This window comes from Brassica napus, chromosome A10 (assembly GCF_020379485.1).
Source record: "Brassica napus cultivar Da-Ae chromosome A10, Da-Ae, whole genome shotgun sequence".
Taxonomy (NCBI): Eukaryota; Viridiplantae; Streptophyta; class Magnoliopsida; order Brassicales; family Brassicaceae; genus Brassica; species Brassica napus.
In genome coordinates this window covers 17,860,130-17,880,687 of record NC_063443.1, presented here as the reverse complement: position 1 = coordinate 17,880,687, position 20,558 = coordinate 17,860,130, and the positions used below count along the sequence as shown (strand labels likewise).

Genomic DNA, 20,558 nt, shown 5'->3' with positions numbered 1-20,558 from the left:
AGCTTTGAGGCTATTTTTGAACGTGTTTTTTATCTTATGATTGATCCCAAATATAAAAATTTAAATAATTCCTATGGACTGTTATTTAATTTGCTTCTTCACTTTTTTGCTTCTTCATAAAAAAATCATACTACCAAAGAAGTAATTACGTGATAATTCTTCTGCGTAACTTATTAATAATTTATTTTATTTTTAAAAGTCAAAGTCAATATTCTATGACATATATTCTCTTACAACTAAAATAAATTGCAACTGGTTGGTGAACAGAAAATGCTATGTTTATTAAACCGGTGGGTTGGATAATTAATTTAAATGTCCTATTGATGAATTATGTTTAAAAAATGTTTAGATACCGATGTTTGGTTTAAATGTAACGTGAGTTATATATAGTATATGACGACAGATAGAGAACACATTAGATTTTGAATATGCTGACCATAACTTATAATAAGTCTCATATTGGACGTGGCCCGGTAGTGCGCGGGAGTTTTGACCAAACTCATAGAAAACTTCAAACCAACCCCAACATAACAACAGTTAAAATAAAACAAAACAAAATATAAAAGTCCACTTTCATGCTAATTTGAAACTTTCTGAATTAGTAAAGATTCAAAGTAATTAGTGTATTAAATAATACCGGGAACAAGTTAGTGTATGCTTTTGGTATTCCGTATTATTAAATTAAATTAAATGAGAAATAATTTAATATTGAACTGTTTAAAAGTTTTTTGTTTTTGTTTTTTGCAACTAATAGTTTAAAAGTTTGTTTATTCAAACCTCTCTGTTCTTCATTTTATCTTCTTCCCGGTGCACAAAGCAGAAAGATTTGAGGTGATAAAAGTGAAATGCAAAAGCTAGGGTTCGAAGACGCGAGACACTACTACCCAAGCGGCACAGAGAAGCCCTACAGCGACCAGTCGTCGGCGACTATCAAGAACACGGCGTCAACGAGCAGATATCACGAGGAAGATCAACCTTACGTGGAGATCTCTCTAGACATCCACGACGACTACGTCTCCGTGTACGGCTTGAAGTCACCTGACCATACAGGAGGCACCGGATCGCTTCTGAGACAAGGCCGTCCGGGGAAGAGCAACTCTGTCCTGAAACGCGTAGCGTCATCGTTTTCGACCGAACTGAAACGAGTTGCCTCCTCCTCCGTCTCTTCTTCCTCGGCGAGAAAGCCTCCGCGCCCGCCTTTGGCTAAGTTCCGGCGCTCCAAGTCTAGAGCAGAGCAAGCGCTCAAGGGTCTCAAGTTCATCACCAAGACCGATGGCGTCGCGGGCTGGCCTGGAGTTGAGAAACGGTTCCATGAGATCACCGAGAACACCTACGGGTTACTACACCGTTCGAGATTCGGTGAATGTATAGGTAAAGCAGTAGCCAAGTTTCAAACCTTTTAATCATGGAACTCTTTTAACCAACGGATCTTAGGCTAGTGCCACTTGAAGGATAATCCCAGTACTGTAAACCCGCAGTTCGATCCCCATTGGCCACCAGATAATTTAACATTACATTCCTGGAGTCCACATAATAGTCGGTTGATCTTAGTGGCCGGACACTGTGGTTATATAAAAAAAAACTCTTTCTAAGTTGAAGTTTCAATGCAGGGATTAATTCAAAGGACTTTGCTTTGGCATTATTCGATGCTTTGAGAAGGAGGGAAAATGTGAGTGGAGATTCTATAAACAAGAATCAGCTTCAAGAGTTTTGGAAGCAGATCACTGATCAGGATTTTGATTCGAGGCTACGACTTTTCTTTGCCATGTAATGTTTTCTTGAAACCATTCTTTTATATATCTGTCAGGTCTCCAGGGGGTTATAAAAAATCATATCTGAAATGTGATATGAATTTCAGGGTGGATAGAGATGCGGATGGGAAGTTAAATGAAGCCGAAGTAAAAGAGGTAGAATCTTGATTTTTATTTTTTATAGTGATGAGTATTAAATTTTTTTTTATAATTTCTGTGATCTTCATAAGTATTTTTTTTTTCCTCATCATGTACAGATTATAAGTCTAAGTGCTTCTGCAAACGAACTGGAGAATATTCGGAGACAAGCTGAAGAATATGCTGCTTTGATTATGGAGACATTAGATCCCTATCATTACGGGTACATCATGGTATGTGAAGTTTTGTGAATGAGGTTCGTTTTATTTCTCTTATTTAGTTAGAAAAAATGTCTAGTTTGTGAGTGTTTTTTTTGATGTGTTTGGAGTCGCTAAAATGCCAAACAGATAGATAATCTCGAGGTGCTACTGCTGCAAGCGCCAGTGGAGGATATAAGAGATGGGGAGACTAAGAACCTGAGCAAGATGCTAAGTCATAACCTCAGAGTATCACAAAGTAGGAATCTCGGGGAGCGTGTTTACAGAGGGGTGAAGTATCTCGTGTTGGATAATTGGAAGAGAGTGTGGGTGATGGCTCTATGGATAGGTGTTATGTCCGGGCTGTTCGCGTGGAAGTTCATGCAGTATAAGAAGAGATCCGCTTACCAAGTTATGGGAGTTTGTGTTTGTGCAGCTAAAGGAGCTGCAGAGACTCTTAAACTAAACATGGCTTTGGTTTTGTTACCAGTTTGTAGGAACACCATCACTTGGCTCCGGACCAAAACTATATTAAGTTCTGTTGTTCCCTTTGATGACAGCCTCAATTTTCACAAGGTAATGTTAGATTCCTAGTTAAAAAACAGTTTCAAATTAATTATAATATGAAAGCTTATGATTGAATGTTACACAGGTTATAGCAATAGGAATTTCAGTTGGAGTAGCAATCCATGCCACATCTCACTTAGCCTGTGATTTCCCCAGGCTGATTGCTGCAAATGAAGAGACGTATGAGCCAATGGTTAAGTATTTTGGGGTACAGACAAAGAGATATATGGACTTTGTGCAGTCCGTGGAAGGAGTTACAGGGATTGCAATGGTTATACTAATGACTATAGCCTTCACATTGGCTACACCATGGTTCAGACGCAATAAGCTCAAGCTTCCTGGACCACTGAAGAAAATAACTGGCTTCAATGCCTTCTGGTACTCTCACCACTTGTTTGTTATCGTCTACTCGCTGCTCATTGTTCACGGATACTATGTTTACCTAATCAAGGAATGGTCCAAGAAAACGGTTGGTGACTTGTTAATTACTTGACTCTGTACAAAGTTGTAACTGATGTAAACTGATTTTGGTTTTCATGTGGTCTATTAGACATGGATGTATTTGATGGTGCCAGTGGTTCTTTACTTGTCTGAAAGGCTGATTCGTGCGTTCAGGTCAGGCATCGAGGCTGTTTCCATACTAAAGGTATAATCTATTATAAACATTTCTCTATTGTTATATACAGGAACATACGTATTCATTACATTTAATTCTTGAACAGGTTGCTGTGTTACCAGGGAATGTCTTGTCGCTTCAAATGTCAAGACCAAGCAACTTCAGATACAAAAGCGGACAATACATGTACCTCAACTGTTCTGAAGTTTCTTCATTAGAATGGTAATAATAAAAACTAGTCATATTATTATCTGAGACAGAGACATTTATAAAGAAGCAAACTGAAAAGTGGTTTGCATATAAACAGGCATCCATTCTCAATTACCTCGGCTCCAGGTGACGAGTACTTAAGTGTCCACATCAGAGTTTTAGGAGACTGGACTAAGCAATTAAGACAACTATTCTCTGAGGTACTTTACTGCATTTCTCCACTAAACATAAACACAAGAGTTCAATTGGGTCTCTAGTTATGTGTTTCATTCGTATCGAATATGATCCTCAGGTGTGTAAGCCACGCCTTCCTGATGAAAACAGACCGAACATAGCTGACCCGAGGCTCCTGGATAACATCCCTAAGTAAGTCTTATCAATATATATCCATCAGTTACATAAGATGATCTCAAAATGACTTAACTCTGAAACTGGGATCTCTTTAGTTTTCCAAGAATCCTAATCGACGGTCCATACGGAGCACCGGCACAAGACTACAAGAATTTTGAAGTTGTTCTACTCGTGGGTCTAGGAATCGGAGCTACTCCAATGATAAGTATCGTCAAGGACATTATCAATAACATAAAAGGCAACGGAGACATAGAAGAAGGACGAAACAGTAACCGAAGACAGTCACCGATTCACAACATGGTCACACCTCCTCTTTCCCCAGCGAGAAGAAGTGAAACGTTCAGAACGAAGAGAGCTTACTTCTACTGGGTCACAAGAGAGCAAGGATCTTTTGACTGGTTCAAGAACGTGATGGACGAAGTGGCCTTAACAGACCGAAACAAAGTCATTGAGCTGCATAATTACTGCACCAGCGTCTACGAAGAAGGAGACGCGAGGTCTGCACTGATCACGATGCTCCAGTCGCTGCACCACGCTAAGCACGGAGTGGACGTTGTCTCAGGGACACGTGTCATGTCCCATTTCGCTAGGCCGAACTGGAGAAGCGTTTACAAAAGGATCGCTGTGAAGCATCCCAAGACTAGAGTCGGTGAGTTTCATGCAACCAGACTCATCCATTAATGCATATGACGTCAGTCCAAAAAAATATGAATGTGTTTTATCTGTTTTGACAGGTGTGTTTTACTGCGGAGCAGCTGGATTAGTGAAAGAGCTACGACACTTAGCACTGGATTTTTCTCATAATACTTCCACCAAGTTCTGTTTCCATAAAGAAAATTTCTAAAACTAAAGTTATAAGATATATATATATATAGTTATAAGGCTCTAAGAGACTTGAACAAGCTTATTGAGTTATTGGATTCATGGTTGAAGAACTTTGTATAGAAATTGTACAGATACTGTGATTAAATACAGTTTTTGGTTCTTGTACAAACTAATCATGTTTGTATCATTCAACGCAGATGCAGAACACTATTATCTGAACTTCACGTCTCTTTGGGATGAGATATTGACTTGTTGCTCCTCTCCTATCCGCTGTCTCAACGCAAACACAAAATGTATAAACAATCTTTTGTTTAACTTTCACAATCATCTGTACTAAATTCTCAAGAATAGCAGAGAAAGAGCAGAGTCTTACCAAGAAAGCTCACTTATGCTTCCGTTTCAGCCTCTGAAAGCTGGGTTTCATGAGCTGGCTTGATGAAGCAGTCTGGTGGTTTGAAACCTGACTTGTCTGAAAAGGAATCAGAGGCTTCTTCTGAGACAAGACTGAGACATCCGGTGAAGTTTGGCTACTTGTGACAACTATGCTTGGTGATCCAACTTTCCCTCTCATCTTTCTCGGAGCTTCAAGTCTTTCCAATATCATAGACGTTTTCATATCGGCCTGCTTGTTGTTAGGCGACAGAAATGGGCGGTTTGTATTTGGTTTGGGTGTAGTCAAAACCGGAGAAGGAGACTTCATGCGAACCTCAGTGACTACTAGTTGTTCCCATTCTTTAGTAATGGAAGCTGTTGCTTTGTCTTCTTCATCAGTTATCTGGATTTCCTGACGTGTTTCTTCTTCTTCTATGGGTGGATTTATTATGCATGTCTGTGCCATTGAAACAACTGAGCTCACTTCGCATGTTGCGTCGTCCAAGTTTGAATGTAGTGAACTGCCACAAACAACAAAACTTAAGAGAATTGTAACAGATGGGAGGTTCGCATTGAAAATGAGAATAAAGGAAGAGAACAATCACCCAAATTGAAGACTTTCTTTCACAATGAGGTTCAGTTTTTGGTGGAAGCCTCTGTTGTGAGTCAGAGGATTGTAGTCTGTTGATTCAATCTGCTCAAGTAGCAGAAGAAAAGAAAAGTTAGGAATTATACAACTATATATGACTATCAACAGATTGTAATGCAAGCGACCTCTAACAAAGCGCCTTTGACAGAAATTTCGACTTCTCTAGGAATAGAGGATCCAGCAAACTGACTAACACTGGAGGAAATAGGAAGGACTTCCTCTGACCCTGCCAATCTCTTCAAACAGATTTTTTTGTTAAACTAAGAAACTAAACAAATTCAGGCCAAAACACAAATTTGTTATATCATAAGGAGAGTACTATCGAGAATGCTACTGTAATTTTAGCAAGGTAATGAATATTTACCCTCAGAAGCATTGGACCGTTTTCTGACGGTTGAAGAATGTAATAACAATGAAATTCCACGACTTGCCTGGTGTCCAGATTACAGTCCGAAGAACAAACCAAGCCTTGGTCCATTGAGTATAATGCACCACATAGACCCTGAAAAACTGCATTTCTAGCTGCTTAGGAAAGCTATGAGGCAATACTGCAATGTGGTTTTCTTTAGGGGAACAGTCTGCTTACTCTGAGTGTTCAGATCTGGTTGATCCATCTCTTCTGAGGAATCTTCCGCTTCATGACAAGTTGAAGGGCTTACAATGTAAGGCCTCCCAATAATTATGCCTATGTCAAAGTATACTTGAATCAAGTTCTCTATTTTGGAGGATCAAAAGATGAGAGATAAAAAGCGTTACCTTCATTGATAGAAGTTAGATTAGTCCTCTCAATTACAGTGAAATCAATCTGGGAAGAGATTGGGTGAAGTTTCTGGAGGCTATCAATTGAAGGCAAAAACAGAACAGTTCTCTCACCAACTTTCACAGAACTATCAATAACATCATGCATTCCAAGATCATGATTGGTTACAGAGCATTGCATCTTCTCTGTTGTGATTTCCACTGAATCTCGTACTGGGATTCCATGACACCTGCATGTCTGTAAAAAGCAACAAAGAGGATGAAAAACTGTAGTGGACAAATCATTAAGCTGAAGTGATATAATATGAACATATCCAATATCCGCCTAAGAATGCTAAGTGCAAGCTTATTGAGAGATAAAATATTCAAATTTAGGGAAATGGCTCAGTACTTGACAAGGTTTAAATCCGTCGACAATCTGATTCGTGGCTGCACTGAGATTGCAGAAGATCTTGTTCACTGAGCCAACAAGGTTACGTTTGAAGATAAATTGGGCCTGCAGTGATTCTCCACTGTCATCCTTTAGATCCTGAAGCCATTTATTTTCAAGGCCACGAAGTGATTTTCCATCTGAAATTCATTAAATGGATCAGTATCCTATCTCCAGAAATGTGTGAACTATCCTTGTGTTGCCTCATGATTACAGATAACAGATTTAAATGATTAAACTAGTCTGTGAAAATCTCAAGGCTGCAAAGGAAAACGACTCCAGAAAAAGTAAATGAGAAGCAGCCAGTTATTTGGAAACTACCAGGGATGCAAGTCTGAAATGAACAATTGTCAAGATCCGAGAGACATCTGAGAAATCTATTAGTCTTCTCCTGCGTATAGCTCAGATGGCTTGCTTTCTCATCAAGCAAAAGAAACTCAACCGACACACATTTATCTGCTGCAGCCTGAAGCAAAAAAAGAAAAAAGGACTTAGAACTGAGAAAACAAGCTAGATAAAGCACTAACAAATACACTATTCGGCTGACCATAAGAGTGTTTCTCGCTTCGGAATCCATATCTTCAGGGAAGCATGAACTCAGTACGATAACTTTCCTCATGATGTCTCTACCTCCCCACGAGTACATAGCTCGATCGCACAGAACACTCGATATCTTAAGATCTATGAACAATTCATCACTATGACTAATCAGGAAGCTATACAGTGTAATCGATAAGTAAATAGAGGAAGAGAAGAGACACCTCCGCAAGATACGGCTCCCGATTCATCGATCTCAGGTACAAACGCATCCGTAGGCAAGCTGTTAACAGCGTGATGGAAGTCCCGAAGGCAGAAGTTTCCACTGGGAGTGTACGCAAATTTCAACTGCTAGATCCATCGAAACGTAAACAAAAACCACACACAATCATCGAAAATTAGAAGAAAACGACGATCGATGAGTATAACCTGATCGTTTCCAGATATCCGATCCTTCTGGATATAACACAAACCAATCCGATCAGCGAGAGAATCTACCGGAGACGAAACGGCGTGTAGATTGGCGAGATTCAGAAACGACTACAAAATTCGCAAATTCGAGGCTCAGAGTTTGAAGAAACATTCTATTTCGAGCTTCATACACGAATACGAGAATCAAATTCGATCAACAGATATATTTGAGCGATAGAGATACCTGCTTTAGATCTCCGATCAGAGACGGAGAGATGTTACGCAGATCCAAGACGAAGCATACTAGCACCATTCTCAGTCAATCTTCGTCAAGCGATTCGCGCCGAGAAGGGAATTTGAAAAGTGAGAAAGCAGAGCAGAGTGAATTAACAGAAAGACGATCATTTTTCATTTCAGTCCCTATACTTCCCGGAATATTTGGGGTTGCCCTACAAACTCTTCAAAATAACAAATATTTCCAATTAGACATAACTAATTCTCTTTTGGCCCCAAAACTTTATTACTTCGAAGTTGAAAACTTACAATATATGAACTGAAGATAAAAAGAGTAGTACTAATGTATGTATACTCTTTAGATAACCAAGAATATTCGAGGGAGACATGGTATACAAATCCAAAAATGAATCAGCCAACCCAGAAGTAATAATATATATAAATCTAATAATACCCTTCAGTGCCATGTATGTATACTCTTCAGTTATCTGTAGACTCATCTGAGCTCTGAAGAATATCACGAACGAAGTTGATGAAAGAGCATAGCCCACCCAAGAAGTTATGGTCGATGACGCCATTACCATCATGAACATGAGCGAAATCCACCAGCTTCACCTGTGCTCGAGCACCATCATCGTGTATGGATTCGTTCTCGTAGATTATCAGAATCGAACACGAGTTGAAATGGTAAAACGTCTGGTTCTCAAACCACGTCTTGAGCTCCAGCAGCTGCGTCAAGACCCCTCTGGAACCACCGTAAACGCTTGACGCAAAAGCAGAGTCAGGCTTCGAACTTGTGTCAGAGAGTGTGTTGGACGATACAAACTTCCGCAGAGCCAGCCTCACGCCGTCGACTTTGATCCCGTTCAGAAGCTTCCTGTCCGGCTTCCAGAAACTCAGCTCCTTGTGGTCATACACCTCGAAGCCAGAGATCCTGAAACCGGAGGAGACCGTGGTGCTCCTTGCGTCTTTCCTTAAGCATTTTTGGATGTATTCTTCGGATGCTTCAGGGTACCACGTTCTTGAACCCATCTTGACATCCATCACCGATGGCTTAGAGTACTTGGAGAGAAGATTCTCCAGGACAATCATGGCTGCTCCATCAGAGCCTTCAACGGCTTGAGTGCCGTGATAGACAGGGAAGTATCTACGAATGTGATCTGGGACCTCTGTGTTTGAGGAGAAAGATTCGTAGAACTTCACCTCGATTTCGCCACGGGAGTCTCCCTGGAGGGGCTTGAAGAACCTGCCCTTGTCGTCGACAAGAGGACCAGGCTTCCCGTCTTTAGCAATGTGTCCTGCAACCTGGTGTTCAGGGGCCTTCAGATGCATCTTGACAGAGTATGATGAACCTAAAGATTATAAAATATCCAAGAACAACATAATGAGATCAGTAACTTCAGTTTTCAATCAGACAATAAAGGTTCAGGAACTTAGGAAAGGTTACAGCTTTGCGAATCAATCACATTCTTTCGAAATTAACAATAATCACAGCTAATAAATGTTACTAATTGAGCTATAAAAACACCATTACACACACATAAATGAGAATCCATCCATCACATCATAGTAATTGCAGAGCTGAAATATTCTAACTGAGATTCTGAATCAATACCACAAGTCCCATCGAGAAATCAGATTAGGCTTCTTCAATTCTCTCCATTTACAAAACTGAAAAAAATTCTAAATAATAAAGTGAAGGAGACAAAAAAAAAAAACTAAATAATAAAATTCGACGAATCCAGCTATCAATTAAAAAGTTACTTTACGGGGGATCTATTGCTAAAAACGCAGAAAAAGCTAAGAACTTTTAGCAAAAAAAGGTAGGATCCTAAACGCAAACGCAAACAAACTTTATGGATTTAAGTAAAAGCAGTAAGGGAAGAACATTTGTGGTTAAACCAAGTAAAGATTTTTACCGAACAAAAGTTAGAAGAAACAAATCGTGACGGAGGAACAACGATGATGAGGAAGACGATAACAAGGATTACGATTCGCAGATGAGAGAGCCTCGTCGCTGTTTGTTTCTTTTTCGAGGCACCGAAGCGATCTAGCTGGATGAATATATATATACATAAAATTTAATAATTATATTAATTCTTATTGGCTCTTTTATTTTTATTTTTTTAATAAGGTGGATGTGGAGGTCGAAAACTCAACACGGTTGGTGTTTGTCTACGACATGTGTCGTACTTTAAAATTTGAAAATAATAAACAACATTAATTCAAAAAAAAAAAAATTCTGGATTACCTTTAAGAAGTTTTTATTATAAATGAAACTGGTCAAAATTACTAAAATGTTTTATTAAATAATTAAATAGACATTTATATTGTTATGATTAACTAATTTAGATTTAGAGTTATATTTGAAAATAAAATTTTAAAATATTTTCATTTCTATTATATAATTTACTCTAAAAATAGAGTGAGAAATAAAGTAAGAATAAAAAATAAAAAATTAATCAATGGAAAGTGATTTTTTATTTTTTGTTCATACTTTATTTCTCACTCTATCTACTCTATTAAAATAGAGTCCTAAATTTATCTACCATTGAAGTTGTCATTTAAATTTTGAACTGTTTCAAGTTTGTTAGTGTGTTACATAATTTATGGACCATATCCTGTTAGTTACAATTAATTATACAATAAAATTAAAACAAGATAACTTAAATTAAACCAACAATCTATTATATTATAACAACCAAACTAATTATGTTCTATTGAATTATGTTCTATCTATTCTATTAAACTATACCGATTGTATATTTACAATTATATTAGCAATTCAATAACTCTCACTTGGACCTCTTTTACTATAGATTAAACTTTGCTCTAAGTTGATTTATAATTTTCTCTTATCAACATCATATAATTTTCTCTATACTGAACATGTATATGTTTGGTTCCTCTTTGCTTCTATAATAGATTTGATATGATAACTTTTTTTACACCTCATTTTGTATATATGTTACTTGGCTCTAAGTTGATTGATTTTGTATTAGGCTTAGAGATACATGCCATTATGAACACATGAATTAGAGACTTAGAGATACATGTCATTATATAAACTTCAATAATATAAATCAAAAGTGCCAAAATATGATATCTATTTATAAAAATCTAATTTTTTTAAAAAAATAGAGTATAAGTTAGGAATTACATGTATTATTTATTTAAAAAATATTTGTAACTACTAATTTCGAAAATATAATCCTTATCTACAAGAAAATTACAAAGATATTATTCAGCAAATATTTCAAAAATATAATCCTTATCTACAAGATTCTTAACAAGATATTATTCATACTAACTTGACTTGCACACCAAATAATCGATAACAACTTAATACAATTTATTTATTACGAGATTCTCTCATATTTGAAAGTTTATATTTTTAAAATAAATTAAACAATCACATTAACCATATAATAAAAAAATTAGATTTTTTCTTATATGTTATATTTTGAATTTTTTAAAACGTCTATAAATTACTAAATCTCGGTCGATACAACAAAGATTTATTTAGAAACTATTGAAATCACCTAGCGAGAATATAAATTGCATAACAAATTTGCTTTCGTAACCTTTACCCCCTTTCTCTTCGTCACAATACCGAAAATGAATAATTTGAAAGTATCAATTAAAAATCTGAAATGGTAATGTTTTCTTTAGTTCAGTCCATTGTTTTCCTTAACTAGATGGGCCACGTACATAGAAGAATGTATTTTGGCCTAAAAATGATTCTATACCCAAAATCAATACGAATCATCATCAATTTCGTTTAAAATTTTGTTACAATAAAAAATATAGGTTTGGGCAAAAAATCTGAATCCAAAAAATCGTACCAAATATAATCCGAAAGGTAGTAATGAACTTTAATCAAAATTGGTTAGATATCCGAACGGGTTCAAAATTTTGGTATCTAGAGAACCATAATGGAATCGGATCCGAAACAAAATATTTCGGGTATCCGAATATATTCGAACCATATTTATATACTTAAATATATTAATTATTTTTAAATTTAATATTTAAAGAATATACAAAATATATAAGATATTTTTAAGTTGTCCAAAGTACTTAAAATATATATAAATAGTTAAAAGTACATGTTTAAAATAGTTAAAGGATACTCAAAATACCAAAATTACTTAAAATATCTATTTATTTCATATCCAAATATTTAGGAGGTGTTATTGGTTTATATATTTTGATTGATTTAGAAATCTATATAGTATTTATAAATCCAAGTAAAGTATACAAATCCGGAGGTTTTCCGTCGGATTTGAATCTTTGTATTTTTAACAGAAAAATCCAAGCAAATCCATTCAAATCCATTATAAAATCAAATATATTTGTAAATCTGTGCGATTGAATAACACTTGATTTGATATAGAATTGATGAATCATTAAACCAATAACACATGATTTTAATACAGATTTGAAAATCATAGAACCAATAACACTAGATTTAGTTCGGATTTTCAAATCCATAAAAATACAACAACCAATAACCCCTACTTAAGGTAAACCAAATTATATTTTAAGTTTAAGTATTTTGGCATACATTATTCAAATTTATATGTTATATATTATTTTTATTTTTAGATTTTGAGATATTTAAAGTATATATGAATTTTATTTTGTTTTTAAAGTTAAAGTAGTTATCATAATACAAACTCAAACCAAACCCGCAAAGATTCGAATTAAATCGAACTCGCAAAGATCAGAACAAACCGAACCGAGCCAAATCGAACCGAACCAAATGGTATCCGAGTGTCCACTCCTAAGATTCAAATGTAAAAAAAAAGTTATTCATAGCAAAGTATACTATTTATAATATTTAAATACAACATATTTTTAAAAAATCATTCCGCGCAGAGCGCGGGTTATCATCTAGTTTTTTAATTAAATTATGGAGTATAGATAGAAATAGTTTTAGGGTGAGATTTAAGATTTTTTAAATAATTAAAATACTTCAAAATTTAAAATAAAAATTCTAATAATAGTTTCTAAAAGAATTTTTGGATTTTAAAATAAAATTTTGAAAACAATTGAAAAAAAAGTTTTAAAATTTTTGAATTAAAAACATATTATATTTTTTAATTCTTTATTATTTATATTTATACATCTATAAAGTAAAGATAAAACGGTATTTGACCTTTTTAATAAAAAAAATGTCATTTTCTACTTTTATGCTCATTTGGTTGAAAAAGATATTTTAAAATCATTTGACAGAATTGCCAGAAATGATAACTTCAATTTTAAATTGATTAGTGACGTTCAAACAAGATATTAAAAAATTTACACTTGGCACTTAATTAATTACGTATGTTAATATATATTGCATCTACAAAATATAGAGCATATATATATACACAGATTTCATTTCGAAAAGAAAAAAAAAATATATATATATATATATATATATAATATACCCAGAATTATATTTGAAAATTGCAGTGGATTGTTTAGACAGAAAATATACTGTGTGAGTGATTACGTTACTTAAGTAAACTTTGCCTTACACGATATAAATAACAAGATAATTGTACTTCAAAAATTAAAGGTTAGGTTAGACGCGTTCACGGAATATCAACTCGTTTTGACCTTTCTCAACACGTCTGATGCACCTCTACTACATTATTTCTCTTCTTAGATCCCCAAAAAAAAGTCGTAAATGAAACACAATCTCTTAATATCGAGTGTTTTAATGAGAAATCAAAGCAATCATTAAACTTAGGAAACAAAATTGGCAAGAGAAAAGAAAAAGTAAACCACATGTGGCGGAGATGTCGATAAAGCCAAAATTATTGAATTTGACAGAGAAAAAACATGCCATGCATCGGAAATTTATGAGTGTGGACATTGGACAATATCATAAACAACCCGGTTTAGCCGACTATATAGACTAATCACCGACTAACTAATGCTTACGTAGCAAAGCCCTGATTATCATGAGATTCGTTATTTACGTTATAGATATATATGTTCTTTTTTTGGATCAAAAGTTATAGATATATGTTCTAGCACACACATTATCTATAGAATTGTAAAGCTAAACGACTACTATAAGCATCTTCTTGAAAGATAAATGAAGTTGATGAGGTTTAAGATTTTTTCAAAAAAAAACTGAAAGAATCTTAAACCCATCAACTCCATTTATCTTTCAAGAAGATGCTATAGTAGTCATTAGGAAATACAAAATGAAAGATGCAACTCTATCTGGTGTGTTTTGGGGTTGGACCACTGTATTGAGAACATATATACGCCTAACATTCTCCCGATATTCCATATGATATTTAACCTTGTCAATATACAATAACTTAGAAAGAACATTCTGTGATATACGCATAATATGCTTATAATTTTATTTTAATATCCATTTACTGTGTAATGAGTAATTAATTAGAAAAAAATGAGTAATTAATTAGACCCACTATTTGCTTCACACAGGTTGATATCATGATCGCTTCACCGTTGTAAATTTCAAGGACGTGAGTTCCGCAACCGGCCCCGTCACCGTTATCAACCACGATTCACAAGCCGACACGATGGTAGCACCACCGATCACCACGTGTGATCCAACCATACGACCTTGCTTACTGACGCGTGGCCCACTACCTCGTACCCGTACATGTGCGCCGCTTCTCCTCCTACTAGGTTTAACGGTCTCTCTCACGGTTGCAAATCCTTCATGCGAGTCCTCTGTTTCAATGGTGAGAAACTGTAAGCAACTGTGGAAAATTTTAGACAGGAAAGTGAGTGTTCCCCGCCGTAGGATTACAACTTCACCGAGGTAAAAAATATATATATATCTGATTTTGACTTTTCAAATTTGTCCTGCATCTTTTAATGAGCTGATGTCATTTTATATAATGTTTTTGATCAGGACAGTAACATAACTCAAACTGAATTACCAGATAAGACAATGGAAGCTAAGTGTTTGCAAAGCATGTTTGAGTTGATTGATTCTGGATTCTTCAATGAAACTAAGGTGGTGCCTTGTTACTTCTTAGTCACAATAAATAAATTTACAAATCCACTTAGGAATATTTAATGGAAAACAAGACCAATGTTTTGTACTAATGATTCAAACTCTTAACACTTTGATTTTGGTATAAACCATACTTCTGAGTAAAAAAATTGATTGTTTTGGGGTTATATACAGATTCAGGAGATTGCTAATGGGGCCACTGAAATGAACCTTCCTATATATAGAACCAACCGGAAACTCGTGGCTACTAATAATGGCGGTTTGGAAAATCCATCCCCTCTGGTGTTTAATGCGTCTTGGAACAGGGAAGTTCCACGAGCACAAGCCAAAAGATTCAACTATCCTTCAATATCTAGAGTACGACTTCCTAGAGATGAAGAAGATATTGCATTCATGAGCGTAAGTCATCTGCCTTTTTTTTATATTGTTGTTATTATAGTAGATGGATAGTTTCTGTATGATTAGAGAATGCTTCTTGGCAGGTTCTTGAACTCGGAGAACTTATAAAGACCAAACAAGTTACTTCCAAGGAACTCGTTCGGATTTATCTCACGCGGTTAAAACGGTATGGGAGCGTCTGTTCTCCGCTGAGTGTTTTTGTAGGGAAGTTTTATCTGTTCTGATGTTGTTAGTGGGGATTCTTGAAGGTATAATCATGTTCTTGAATCGGTGGTTACTTACACTGAAGAATTAGCATACAAACAAGCCAAAGAAGCTGATGATTTGCTCTCTCAGGGAACTTATCTCGGTATGTTTTCCTCACTGGTAGATTTGTTTGATGGATTGTTGAATATTTAACGTTTCAAGATTCTGATTAATATTTTCTTTGTGCGTTATAGGACCTCTTCACGGGATTCCATATGGTTTGAAGGATATAATTGCGGTCCCCGGGTACAAAACTACGTGGGGTTCAACTTCTTTTAAAGACCAAATTCTTGATATTGAAGCATGGGTTTACAAAAGGTAAAAAAATTCACCACGTCCACTGTTTTTTTTTTTTTGCGTGTATTAATTATAATGGAGCTCACTTGACAACATCGTTCGGACGTTTTGTTTGTTTGTTTGTGTGTTTAGATTAAAAGCTTCAGGTGCAGTTTTAGTAGCAAAGCTTGTAACTGGTTCTCTAGCTTATGATGACATCTGGTTCGGGGGACGGACTAGGAACCCGTGGAATATAGAGGAGTTCTCTACCGGTTCATCAGCTGGACCTGCTGCTTCCACATCAGCTGGTTAGTTTTTTTTTTAAATAGAAAATGAATCAAAATTACGTTAATAAACTGTTTCTCTCCTAATTATTTGTGTTAAACTTTTGTTCAGGTATGGTTCCGTTTGCCATAGGCTCAGAGACAGCAGGCTCAATGACATACCCTGCAGCTAGGTGTGGCGTTACAGCATTTCGTCCCACATTTGGTAGCGTTGGTAGAACCGGAGTGATGAGCTTATCCGAGAGTCTGGTATGGCAAACTAGCATATGCCTTAAACTCGCTTCTTGAGTAACATTAGTAAATGCAACTCCTCTTGTCACAGGATAAGCTTGGACCTTTCTGTAGAACAGCGGCAGATTGCGCTGTAGTTCTTGACGCTATAAAAGGGAAAGATCCAGAGGATCTCTCATCAAGAGAGATTGCGTTTGAAGATCCATTCTCAGTAGATATCACGAAACTCACTGTTGGCTACACCAAAGATGCTGATATGAAGGTAAACAAATAGTTAAATGATGTTTGTATTCAGAACAACCATGGTTCAGAACAACCATGTTTGTGTTAATTCAACATGTGACATGTGTAGGTTGTGGAAGTTCTTGGGTCGAAAGGTGTCAATATGGTTCCTTTCGAACTAAACTATACAGTGGATTCTGTTCAAGGGATATTGAACTTCACAATGAACGTAGACATGTTAGCTCATTTTGATGAATGGCAAAGAACAGGTCAAGAGGATCTCTACGAAGCTCAGGATCAGTGGCCGGTTGAGTTGCGCCGTGCTCGTGTAGTTACAGCTGTTGATTACATTCAGGTTTTGCTCATTTTCATTTTGAGTTTATATTTCGGTTGGTTATGTCCGGTTAATTTATATATCTGGTTACTAGTTTAGGCACAGAGAGCTCGTGGTAAGTTGATTAGAGAAGTGGAGAAGAGCTTTACAGTAGATGCGTTTATTGGAAACGTGACCGATTGGGAGAAAGTCTGCATGGGAAACCTTGTTGGTTTGCCAGTTCTAGTGATTCCGACATGTTTCAAGAACATATCGGAACCACCGACCAAGAGTTGTCGTAGGAGGACAACGATTAATGCTGGAATCTATGCTCCTCCTGAACGTGATCACATCGTAAGTTATATGCCGTTTTCTGAAATGAAGTTCTAAGAATTCTTATAAAAAATATTTCTTTTTGGGTGTGGTAGGCTTTGGCATTGGGTATGGCATACCAATCTGTTACCGATGCCCATAAAAAACGACCGCCTATCGATGATCTTGGACCGGATGACTCGATACCAAATCCGCCTAGAGCTATAATCCCTCCCCGAAGGTTACACATACACGAATGAATTTTTATTTTATTTTTCCGTAGCTTTTGTTATGTTAGGATAATAATCAGCTCAATGTTGTGTGTCTTGTTAGTACGAAGTTTAAAATATATTGCGAAGTTGTGGTAACATATTGGTGATGATTGGTTCGACTGTGGCTTAAAAAATTTAACTGTAGATGTTTAGCTGTAGATAAATTGGTTGTAGCTGTAAAGTTGTTACTGTAGACTTTTTCTGCAGAGACTTTTACTGTAGTTAAATTTGTTGTAGCTGTAAGTTATAGGCTGTAGATATTTTAAAATAAAATATATGAAATATGTGTTGTATATATAAAATTATTATTTTATATGAATTAAAATAATTTATGCTAATATTTTTGTTTATAAATTATCAAAATTTGTTGAAATTTTAAAAGTGATATGTAAATAATATTTATATTATTTAAATATCTTAATAATTAAAAAAACACTCAAATTCAAAATTAAAATATTTATAAAAGTTTTTATTATGATTATATAATTTATTTGATATTATAGATATCTTTTTTTACATTTTACAGATTCTACAGCTTATAAAAATATGATGTAGCATTTTTGCCTAAAATACATAATAAAAAGTTTTGCTTTATTTTTTTTGCTGTAGCTTTAAAAATAAAGCTAAAGCATGATTGGTAAAATTAAATAAAAACTTGATGTAGACATTAATTTTTAAAAGTAAAGCTAAAGAATAATTTATATTAATATTTTTGTTTATAAATTATCAAAATTTGTTGTAATTTTAAAAGTGATATGTAAATAATATTTATATTATTTAAATATCTTAATAATTAAAAAAACACTCAAATTCAAAATTAAAATATTTATAAAAGTTTTTATTATGATTATATAATTTATTTGATATTATAGATATCTTTTTTTACATTTTACAGATTCTACAGCTTATAAAAATATGATGTAGCATTTTTGCCTAAAATACATAATAAAAAGTTTTGCTTTATTTTTTTTGCTGTAGCTTTAAAAATAAAGCTAAAGCATGATTGGTAAAATTAAATAAAAACTTGATGTAGACATTAATTTTTAAAAGTAAAGCTAAAGAATAATTTATATTAATATTTTTGTTTATAAATTATCAAAATTTGTTGTAATTTTAAAAGTGATATGTAAATAATATTTATATTATTTAAATATCTTAATAATTAAAAAAACACTCAAATTCAAAATTAAAATATTTATAAAAGTTTTTATTATGATTATATAATTTATTTGATATTATAGATATTTTTTTTACATTTTACAGATTCTACAGCTTATAAAAATATGATGTAGCATTTTTGCCTAAAATACATAATAAAAAGTTTTGCTTTATTTTTTTTGCTGTAGCTTTAAAAATAATGCTAAAGCATGATTGGTAAAATTAAATAGAAACTTGATGTAGACATTAATTTTTAAAAGTAAAGCTAAAGCATGATTGGTAAAATTTAGTGATTTAAAAATAAATAAAGCTAAAGTATGGAGATAAAACCCAACCAATCACCCCCATTGTTTCTGTCCCAATGAGTTTTCAAGCCACAACGCAGTGGTGTATTCGTTTCTTTTGTTTGGTAATGAAATGACCATTTAGTCTGTCCCCTTTTTAATTTATTTTAAAGAAAATTTTGCAAGTACGGACTTGCTATAATGGGAAGGTTGAACTATGCTCTTTACGTTTTTTTTTTCTTTTTACAGCAAGTGTATCCTATTTTAAAGTTTTAATCATAAAACTCCTCCAAGACTTGTAAATCCATGTTCTATCTTGTGTTGAACCTCATGGCCACCCTTCCTAATATATTTTTTCTTCCTTTGCGTGCTATGTTTATCCAATGATGCTGACTAGAGGAATTTTATTAGGTAATTTACATACTGTTCAGTACCACAAAATACATTGATGCAAAACAGGATAAAACATTAGTAGACCCATTCAAAACAAGAAACCACGAAAGTAGGTCGCTTTATTTAGACGTGAATTAACTATTAAGTTCATGGACCGGAGACAACACATCAGTTAGTAGCAGCCGACATCTTTGGATCAACGCCAACATCCTTTAGTGTCACGGCACGAGGCTTATGAGCGAACTGGTCTTTCCTAATTGGGTCAGGAATGACATCCTGTTTGTCAAACTCTTGGACGTGAGCGAGTTTCCTAAACCACGACCTATTAGCCAACCTGTCCGCTTCATTTATAACTCTATCCGGATCTTCAACCTCTGGAACAGTCTCTCTTGTCTTCTTGTTGACACGTACGCTCGGGTTTTCGTGGAGGTGGAGATACGCTGTGTAGAGTCCAAACGACACCGACAATGAAATCATCCCTATGGAGACATAGACTGGCGTGAAATCACCTTTTGTCCCCGTCGTAGTAGTAGCTGCTCGTCTCTGACCACCGTACTCTGCCGTTGGAGAGTAGGCCTTGGATTTTGATGTAGACGCCGTAGCGTAAGACCTTAGCCTTTGCACCATGCTTTTCAAGTGAGTACCCTTCAACATCAAATGACAAAAAGTCAAAAAGTCAAACCGTGAGGCCAAATAAATCTTGATGCGTACATTACAAATATTTGATGTCAAGAAGTATTAAGTACTTACTGTTGATCGGACCGCCATAGCTGGTTCTCGGAGATGGATCTGTTAAGTAAGTGAGATCAAGCTGAAGAAAACGACCAGGACGCGTCTTTGATTTAGTTCTTGTTTAGTATACTTGTTTCGGATGATACTTGGAGTGTTAAGATCGTATAATATAAAGGAAGATAGAGACATCTGGAGTGGAGCTGAGAAGATAAATGTAGAAGGTTACAAATACACGTGTCTGCATGCAAGAACATGCAGTCTAATCCGTGGAAGTCTCTTGAAGATCCACGTCCCATCATACTCCTTTTATCATGTTGGGATTTTCACTTCATAATATTTTAATAATCATAAGATTAAATACGTGTTTAAGATTTAATAAACATAAGATTAAT

General features: G+C 35.0%; 5 protein-coding genes across 7 annotated transcripts; 2 read left to right on the top strand and 3 right to left on the bottom strand.

Annotated features, from left to right (window-relative positions):
- Positions 1 to 56: 56 nt before the first annotated feature.
- LOC106419223 (respiratory burst oxidase homolog protein A-like) lies at positions 57 to 4,926 on the top strand. Its single transcript, XM_048742540.1, has 12 exons — positions 57 to 1,371; positions 1,611 to 1,767; positions 1,859 to 1,907; positions 2,009 to 2,122; positions 2,237 to 2,662; positions 2,739 to 3,122; positions 3,204 to 3,299; positions 3,376 to 3,491; positions 3,577 to 3,679; positions 3,772 to 3,845; positions 3,926 to 4,479; positions 4,565 to 4,926. The coding sequence occupies exons 1-12, from the start codon at positions 846 to 848 to the stop codon at positions 4,672 to 4,674; spliced, it is 2,709 nt and encodes a 902-aa protein (XP_048598497.1). The 5' UTR covers positions 57 to 845; the 3' UTR covers positions 4,675 to 4,926.
- LOC106419483 lies at positions 4,725 to 8,239 on the bottom strand. Its single transcript, XM_048742541.1, has 13 exons — positions 8,058 to 8,239; positions 7,832 to 7,942; positions 7,627 to 7,750; positions 7,413 to 7,546; positions 7,187 to 7,331; positions 6,827 to 7,005; positions 6,433 to 6,673; positions 6,263 to 6,361; positions 6,041 to 6,186; positions 5,802 to 5,912; positions 5,633 to 5,721; positions 5,029 to 5,548; positions 4,725 to 4,925 (listed from the first exon to the last, which is right to left on the bottom strand). The coding sequence occupies exons 1-12, from the start codon at positions 8,124 to 8,126 to the stop codon at positions 5,038 to 5,040; spliced, it is 1,959 nt and encodes a 652-aa protein (XP_048598498.1). The 5' UTR covers positions 8,127 to 8,239; the 3' UTR covers positions 4,725 to 4,925; positions 5,029 to 5,037.
- Positions 8,240 to 8,309: 70 nt separating this feature from the next.
- Positions 8,310 to 10,197, bottom strand: LOC106419484 (inositol polyphosphate multikinase alpha). The gene is made up of 2 exons (XM_013860278.3): positions 9,967 to 10,197; positions 8,310 to 9,399 (listed from the first exon to the last, which is right to left on the bottom strand). Exon 2 carries the CDS (start codon positions 9,377 to 9,379, stop codon positions 8,528 to 8,530), a length of 852 nt encoding a protein of 283 aa, XP_013715732.1. The 5' UTR covers positions 9,380 to 9,399; positions 9,967 to 10,197; the 3' UTR covers positions 8,310 to 8,527.
- Positions 10,198 to 14,279: 4,082 nt separating this feature from the next.
- On the top strand, positions 14,280 to 19,303 carry LOC106419097 (glutamyl-tRNA(Gln) amidotransferase subunit A-like). 3 transcript variants are annotated; one of them, XM_013859858.3, is made up of 13 exons: positions 14,335 to 14,846; positions 14,945 to 15,044; positions 15,219 to 15,443; positions 15,527 to 15,609; positions 15,692 to 15,792; positions 15,884 to 16,007; positions 16,119 to 16,273; positions 16,362 to 16,498; positions 16,572 to 16,742; positions 16,833 to 17,057; positions 17,136 to 17,369; positions 17,444 to 17,702; positions 19,108 to 19,303. In XM_013859858.3, exons 1-12 carry the CDS (start codon positions 14,602 to 14,604, stop codon positions 17,585 to 17,587), a joined length of 1,944 nt encoding a protein of 647 aa, XP_013715312.1. In that variant the 5' UTR covers positions 14,335 to 14,601; the 3' UTR covers positions 17,588 to 17,702; positions 19,108 to 19,303. The 3 variants fall into 3 exon arrangements, with proteins under 3 accessions (XP_022549435.1, XP_013715312.1, XP_022549434.1); XM_022693713.2 differs by having other exon boundaries at positions 14,669 to 14,846; positions 14,940 to 15,044; XM_022693714.2 differs by lacking the exons at positions 17,444 to 17,702; positions 19,108 to 19,303 and having other exon boundaries at positions 14,280 to 14,846; positions 17,131 to 17,369.
- A 122-nt stretch (positions 19,304 to 19,425) lies between these two features.
- On the bottom strand, positions 19,426 to 20,342 carry LOC106419269. Its single transcript, XM_013860026.3, has 2 exons — positions 20,185 to 20,342; positions 19,426 to 20,079 (listed from the first exon to the last, which is right to left on the bottom strand). The coding sequence occupies exons 1-2, from the start codon at positions 20,200 to 20,202 to the stop codon at positions 19,603 to 19,605; spliced, it is 495 nt and encodes a 164-aa protein (XP_013715480.2). The 5' UTR covers positions 20,203 to 20,342; the 3' UTR covers positions 19,426 to 19,602.
- Positions 20,343 to 20,558: the final 216 nt, after the last annotated feature.

What these genes read in the sequence shown, in the direction of transcription:
- LOC106419223 (XM_048742540.1), top strand. Translation starts at nt 846, where the DNA reads ATGCAAAAGCTAGGGTTCGAAGACGCGAGACACTACTACCCAAGCGGC. An exon ending in ATCATTACGGGTACATCATG is followed by an intron (nt 2,123 to 2,236) that starts GTATGTGAAGTT and finishes AATGCCAAACAG; the next exon opens with ATAGATAATCTCGAGGTGCT. An exon ending in CTCCTGGATAACATCCCTAA is followed by an intron (nt 3,846 to 3,925) that starts GTAAGTCTTATC and finishes GGATCTCTTTAG; the next exon opens with TTTTCCAAGAATCCTAATCG.
- LOC106419097 (XM_013859858.3), top strand. Translation starts at nt 14,602, where the DNA reads ATGGTAGCACCACCGATCACCACGTGTGATCCAACCATACGACCTTGC. An exon ending in AAGATATTGCATTCATGAGC is followed by an intron (nt 15,444 to 15,526) that starts GTAAGTCATCTG and finishes GCTTCTTGGCAG; the next exon opens with GTTCTTGAACTCGGAGAACT. An exon ending in CCAAAGATGCTGATATGAAG is followed by an intron (nt 16,743 to 16,832) that starts GTAAACAAATAG and finishes TGACATGTGTAG; the next exon opens with GTTGTGGAAGTTCTTGGGTC.
- LOC106419484 (XM_013860278.3), bottom strand. Translation starts at nt 9,379, where the DNA reads ATGCATCTGAAGGCCCCTGAACACCAGGTTGCAGGACACATTGCTAAA.
- LOC106419483 (XM_048742541.1), bottom strand. Translation starts at nt 8,126, where the DNA reads ATGGTGCTAGTATGCTTCGTCTTGGATCTGCGTAACATCTCTCCGTCT. An exon ending in ACCAGATCTGAACACTCAGA is followed by an intron (nt 6,187 to 6,262) that starts GTAAGCAGACTG and finishes CTAGAAATGCAG; the next exon opens with TTTTTCAGGGTCTATGTGGT. An exon ending in AAAGAAAGTCTTCAATTTGG is followed by an intron (nt 5,549 to 5,632) that starts GTGATTGTTCTC and finishes TGTTTGTGGCAG; the next exon opens with TTCACTACATTCAAACTTGG.